The 6,451-nt window shown below is 65.3% G+C and overlaps 1 protein-coding gene across 1 annotated transcript in view; it reads left to right on the forward strand.

The window, feature by feature from the left end:
* Positions 1 to 6,170, forward strand: part of TBX1 (T-box transcription factor 1) — a 6,764-nt gene extending 594 nt beyond the window's left edge. The window contains exons 2-8 of the mRNA XM_044921029.1: positions 6 to 109; positions 2,060 to 2,161; positions 3,029 to 3,200; positions 3,805 to 3,960; positions 4,588 to 4,655; positions 4,740 to 4,840; positions 5,213 to 6,170. Coding sequence (XP_044776964.1) covers positions 6 to 109; positions 2,060 to 2,161; positions 3,029 to 3,200; positions 3,805 to 3,960; positions 4,588 to 4,655; positions 4,740 to 4,840; positions 5,213 to 5,700 — 1,191 coding nt within the window. The 3' untranslated portion in view covers positions 5,701 to 6,170. The remainder of the gene's footprint in view (positions 1 to 5; positions 110 to 2,059; positions 2,162 to 3,028; positions 3,201 to 3,804; positions 3,961 to 4,587; positions 4,656 to 4,739; positions 4,841 to 5,212) is intronic.
* The last annotated feature ends 281 nt before the right edge of the window (positions 6,171 to 6,451 follow it).

A 6,451-nucleotide genomic window follows, 5' to 3' on the forward strand; every position in this document is an offset into this window, starting at 1 on the left:
TGAAGAAGAACGCGAAGGTGGCCAGCGTGAGTGTGCAGCTGGAGATGAAGGCGCTGTGGGACGAGTTCAATCAGCTGGGCACCGAGATGATCGTCACCAAGGCCGGCAGGTCAGGGTGCCCCCCCTCACTGCCCGCGACCCTCCCCACGAGGCCCCGGTCTCGGGCAGCGCGCCTCGGTCCGATCCACGCGAGTGGGACCGAGAAGCGGGGTGGGGGCGCGGCCCCGCCACCTGCGGCCCCCTCTAGGCGCGGGCCGGCTCTGGGTTCTCTGCGGTCCCGGCTCCAGCGACAACCGCCTGGCGCGCCGGGCGGGCCTCGGGGACGGCGCGGGCAGCTTCGGAAGGCCGGTGGAGAGAAGCCCGGCGGACCGGCCCGCCCCTCCCGCAGCCCCACGGCGCCCGCCGCGGGAAGCCCGGGCCGGTTCGGAGCACACCGGGCTAGGGGTTAGGCAGCTGCCCCTGAGCGGCCTCGCCAACCAGCCGGCTTCCAGTGGATCCCACCTCAAAGGAAATTCACGTCTCTAGTTCCCCAGTTCAGTCTATACGGGTTAGATAGAAACGGGCAGCTGGACAATTCTCTGGAAAATTTTGGGAGAAAGTTAAGACCCTTAAAAACAGTATGGTCTCTTCCGTGGAAGTTGCTCCCGGGTTTCCTCAGGCCTAAATTTCAGGTGGCTGTGGGGCCTGGCTCTGCTGCTGGGGCCCCCTGCCTTCCAATTGGCCTGTATTTGTTTGAAGGGCCCAGAGAGAAGGGGAACAAGTTTTGCGATGCAGCCGATTTGACCAGCAGACAAAGGCGGGTGCCGATCTGTGTGTAATGTACACACGGAGACACCGGCTCTTCTACCCCACGGCCAAGGGGAGCTCAGGGCCTGTTTGCAGAGCCTTCTCGCGGTTTCTGTTTCCCTGCCACGGCTGTCCTCCCTGGGGATCCTGGGGCCTGTGCTCAGCTTCAGCTCTGTGGGTCTTCCGCAGCCTCTCCTTACTGTCCCCTGAGGACGGCACCCCAGCCTCTGGCCCAGCCCAGCCCAGCAAGGGCCTTGGCGGGGGCTAGGCTTCATCCCAGAAGCCAGCATTCTGTAGCACCCACCCGCCTGCAGAGGTGGGGTGGCAGGCCTGATCAGGAGTCCCAGCTCCACGGCATCTGTTTTCTGCCCGCTGCCTGCACGGAGTTGCCTATGAGGGGAAGCCATAGGAAGGTCAGGTGGGAGCGAAGCCTCATGCTGTTCTCCAGGGCCCAGTGGCTGGCACTGCTGTGCCGTCAGGACAGGGCCAGCCCATGGCCAGCCGCCCCTCCAGGAGCTGCAGAATGTCCTTTCAAGAGCCTGGATGGGTCATAGAGTCAGAGTTCGCTGACCATGAGGGCACAAGCCAGATTGTCCCAGAGTAGCTGAGTCCGGGGGGGTTATGGTGGCGGGTGGGAACTTGTGTGTGTCCCTGAGGAAGGTGGGGAAGACTCCATCACTGGGCCGGAGACAGGGCCTGAGAGTCGGGGCTGTGAGGATTGGGGAGCAGCCGCGGACCCAGCTGAAAGGGCAACTGGGACTCCTGGGAACCACACAGAGTGGCCGGGTTTCACTTTGTTCGAGCCGGGAGTTTACATCCGTCGCTCAGATAGAGCTGGGGGAGGCTCAGTGGAGGGCTGAGACTCTCTGGGACTGCGTCTGGGGAGTCTTGCCGATCGGGTGCTGCCGGCTGAGGCTAGCTCTGCATTGGACAGCCGAGAATTAGCAAAGGCTAGCTAGGCTGGCTCTGTGTGGGCAAATGTGGCAGGAGAAGCCATCGACTACACTGGGACTCGGAGGCTCAGCTCTAGTGCTTAGTGAGCCATTTTGGGTTTCAATAAGGGGGGCAGGGGACTGCCCTGCCACTCCACTTGCCCTTGGCTGGGCAGGGGCCTTGTTGGGTTAGAGTGGCCGAGAGAGAGAGGAGAGGAGGTGGAGGGGCCAGGCTGCTGAACGCAGGAGCCAGCAGGAAGCCTACCTGTCCCGGGGTTGGTCAAGGTGGGGCAGCCCTGCCTTCCCCCACCCGAGGTGACCAGAGGCCTCGCCGCCCCCAGGCGCATGTTCCCCACGTTTCAAGTGAAGCTCTTCGGCATGGACCCCATGGCCGACTACATGCTCCTCATGGACTTCGTTCCAGTGGACGACAAGCGCTACCGGTGAGCGCCCAGCAGCCTGAGAGGGGGCCCTGGGAAGCGGCTGGTCCCTGCCTGGTGATGCCTCTGAGGGCAGCCCACGAGGACATTAGCGACCAGGAGTCCCGGCACCTGCCCCGGCTGCCCCGCCGACTCCCCTTGACCTGCTCCCTCCCCAACCCTATCAGACCCTAGACCCACACACACCCCACCCCCAGCAGTTCTTGGGTACTCCCCTCAGGAGGTCACACTGGCTGGGCCCTTCCACCAGCTGTAGGCCCGAAACAGCTCCCACGCCCCTGGGCCAGCTTGGCCTGAGGCGGACAGGCCCCTCGCACACAGCCCTTGCCTTTTTTTCTCATCTCCTTCTCCCACGAGGTGAGCGTGGGCACCTTGTCCCCTTCCCCCATTCCCCGGGAACGCTGGGCCCTGGAGCTGAGCAGGAAAGGTGGGGTGGCGGGGAGAGATTATGCAGGGCGGGCCTCAGCTGCCCCGACAATTAACAGCAATTAATAAAGAGAACGTGGTCCGCCCTGCGCCCGAGGCCGCCGGTGCTGCCAAATCCGGGCCGCAGGCCTGGCAACTCGGAGACCAGTGGTGGGGAGGTCCAGAGCGGGCAGACCCGCGTGCAGCGAAATGTGGAAATGTGGCGCCGGGAGCCCAGCCTCCTCCCTTGGTGCTGGGCTTCCTGCTGTTTTGTGTATTGGGACGGGAGGGCGTTTTCGGTTTTCTTCACGATCGCCCTCGGAAATACTCCCAGTCTGTGTGGCAGCCTGAGGCTCAATTTCACCGATGATGGGGAAACTCATCAGAGGCACCTTTGGGGTTCACTCAGCAAGGCCCTCCTGGTTCACCCCACACGGCATGACCCCTGTTCCGGTGCTGCCCCAGGTACGCCTTCCACAGCTCCTCCTGGCTGGTGGCCGGGAAGGCGGACCCTGCCACACCAGGCCGCGTCCACTACCACCCTGACTCGCCTGCCAAAGGTGCCCAGTGGATGAAGCAAATTGTGTCTTTCGACAAGCTCAAGCTGACCAACAACCTGCTGGATGACAACGGCCATGTGAGCGATCCCCGCACCTCCCCAGGCTACATCGCTATCCCCGGTGCGGGCCCTCCAGAGTCCCTGTTGACCAGAGCCAGAGGCAGAGAGCTTGGGCAGCTCGGGGTGTGAATAAGGGACAGGCTGAGGAGAGTAGGCCCCGCTGGGTCAGGGGCTCACAGGGCCTGGTGGCCCTCAGGCCTGGGAGAGGGTGTCCCCTTGCTTGCCGCACTCCACTCCTGATCTTTTGCTGGAGGTTTTTTAACTGGAAGGGATGGGGCCATATGGGGGGGGTAGCAGCAGGAGGCTTTGCACAATCCAGGCGGGTGATGCCGCTTTCCTGCTGGGCTGAGCTCTGGCCTGCAGCCACCTACCAATCCCCAACCCCCCACTGTAGGCCCGAAGTAGTTCTCAGGGACCTATGGAAAGAGGATCAAAACCCTGATCTTTTGCCATTTGGAGTGTCTTTCCTGGTGGTCCCCAGTTGATTGCAGTCTCCGCTTGAGCCCCATGGCAGGACCTCATTTCGGGAGTTCGGAGTTTTGTCCAAGTTCTCTGGGGAGTTCACTGCCTATCCGGACCTTGGCCCATTTCCTAGTTCCAAACTTGCCACCTTGTCTTCCAGATTATTCTCAACTCCATGCACAGATACCAGCCCCGCTTCCACGTTGTTTATGTGGACCCACGCAAAGATAGTGAGAAATATGCTGAGGAGAACTTTAAAACCTTTGTGTTTGAGGAGACTCGCTTCACTGCGGTCACTGCCTACCAGAACCACCGGGTGAGGCCCTGGGATGGGCAAATTCAATACTTCTGGGTTGCAATTTCCAGTTGCTGCCTGGGGGACAGAGGTTTGGACCCAAAGGTTGTGGGTTCTGGCAGAACCCAACACCAATGGAGTCCCACCCCCAAGGGCCTCAAGCAGCCTCCTCCCCTCTGCTGCAGGCTGGCCCAGCCTCCTATCAGGTTGACCTCTCTAGCAGCAACTGTCAGTGCGGCCTGAAAGTTTGTTTTCCAAACCATTCCGGAAACTCCCCATCAGGGGCCTGATCCACGGTTTACCCAAATTCCTAGGGCACCCCCCCCCACCACCACACACACACACCCTGCGGGGTGGGCGGTGGAGGTGACCACATTCCCATCCCAGCCAGGGACACAGGGTCTCCATCCCAATCACTTGGAGCCACAAAGGGGTTCCTTAGCAAGAAAGGAGCTTCCCCTTTGGCAGGAGAGAGGGACAACCTCAGTGAGGGAGTTAACTGTGGGAAGGTTCTTGTCCCGGAAGAGTAAAAGGGCCCTTATGGAGAAGCTCCTCCAAACTACCCTACCTCGGTGCTCCCACCCCCAGTGCAGGGGCTCCAGCCACTTGCTCAATGCCCGCCGCCCCCCCCCCCCCCCCGCCCCGCAGATCACGCAGCTCAAGATCGCCAGCAACCCCTTCGCCAAAGGCTTCCGAGATTGCGATCCGGAGGACTGGTGAGTGTCCTCTGAGGAGACGGCGACTGCTCCGGAGCCCAGCGGGGGTGCCCCCCTGACCCGCTGCCCTCCTCCCTCCCGCAGGCCCCGGAACCACCGGCCCGGCGCATTGCCGCTTATGAGCGCCTTTGCGCGCTCGCGGAACCCCGTGGCCTCCCCCACGCAGCCCAACGGCGCAGAGAAAGGTAGGGCCGGGGTCGTGGGATCCGGGCCGTGGCCCTGCGCGCGCTCCGCCCCGGGCAGACGGCCGAGCATGGCCTCGCCCGAGCCCCAGGGGCGCTCGCGGCCTTTGCGCCGTTTGCACAACGGCCGTGGCGGCGGGCAAGCGCGCACTCGCCCGCCTGGCCCGACGGCTGCGCCCCGCCCGCCCCGCCTGCCGCCCAGGGAGGGGCGCGAGGCCCCTGGGGAGGGCCGGGGTCTCCCGCAGGTTGGGCGAGAAGGGGTGGGGAGCGCCCGAGTGCGGGCTGGCGCCCCCTCCCCGCCAGCAGCGGCGGGGCGCTCGCGGTTCCCCTCTGCCGTCTTGACCCGGCGCGCTCACCCCTCGGCCCTCCCCGCAGACGCGGCCGAGGCTCGACGAGAATTCGAGCGCGACACGGGCGGACCGGCCGTGCTCGGGGACCCGGCGCACCCGCCGCAGCTGCTGGCACGGGTGCTGAGCCCCGCACTGCCCGGGGCCGGCGGCGCCGGCGGCCTCGTCCCGCTGCCCGGTGCGCCCGGAGGCCGACCCAGCCCTCCGCACCCCGAGCTGCGCCTGGAGGCGCCCGGCGCGTCGGAGCCGCTGCACCACCACCCCTACAAGTACCCGGCCGCCGCCTACGACCATTACCTCGGGGCCAAGAGCCGGCCGGCGCCCTACCCGCTGCCCGGCCTGCGCGGCCACGGCTACCACGCGCACACGCACGCGCACCCGCACCACCACCACCCCGCCGTGAGCCCGGCGGCAGCCGCCGCCGCCGCCGCCGCTGCCGCCGCCGCCGCCGCCGCCAACATGTACTCGTCGGCCGGGGCCCCGCCGCCCGGCTCCTACGACTACTGCCCCAGATAATGCGGGCGCCCGCCGGCTGCTTCCCCGCCCGGGGTCCCCGCACAGCCCCGAGGGCCGTCGGGGTCCCCGTCCACCCAGCCCCAAGGGCCGTCCAAGAACATGTTCCTCCAGCCCCGGGGGCCAGTGCGGGTCTCCCGTTCCCCAGCCTCGAAGCCATCGGGGTCCTCCACCGTCCAGCCCCGAGGCTGTCGAAGTATCTGGTTCCCAGTCCCGGGAGCCACCGCGGGTCCCTCCCCAGCCCGGAGGGCCACGGGGTCCGCGCCCGCCAGTGCCAAAGCCCCCGGTCAGCGGCGGAAGGAAGTGATATTTATTGTTCTCCGCGAGACCGCGTCGCCCCCTCCCACCCCCACCCCCGGCCCGGCCGGCAGTTGCAGTGTAGACGACCCGAGAGCCCGTCTGCAGGCGGTGTAGATACGTGTAGATATTTGTAGATACTGTAGATACCGCGCCGGCGCCGACTTGATAAAGGTTTCGCCTCTTTTGGAAGTTGCCTGCGTGTCCATTTATTTGTGTCCAGTTAGATCACACGGGGGATGTCGGGGAGAGCGTGTCCGGTCGACTCGGGGACTTCGGGGTCTTCCCAGCTCCAGTCCCCACAAGCCGCAGCGAAGCGGGTGTCCCTACAGTGCCCTCCGAGCGCCTCCTCCCGGCCCGTTTCCAGAGCCTCTTCTCGGCCACGCCCCTCTCCGTCCTCTCCCCGCCCCCTCTGCCGTGGCCCCATCCGGGTTCGCTCCCAGGGTCTCCTCCAGGC

The sequence above is a fragment of the Neomonachus schauinslandi genome, chromosome 14 (genome assembly GCF_002201575.2).
Source record: "Neomonachus schauinslandi chromosome 14, ASM220157v2, whole genome shotgun sequence".
NCBI classification, from domain to species: Eukaryota; Metazoa; Chordata; class Mammalia; order Carnivora; family Phocidae; genus Neomonachus; species Neomonachus schauinslandi.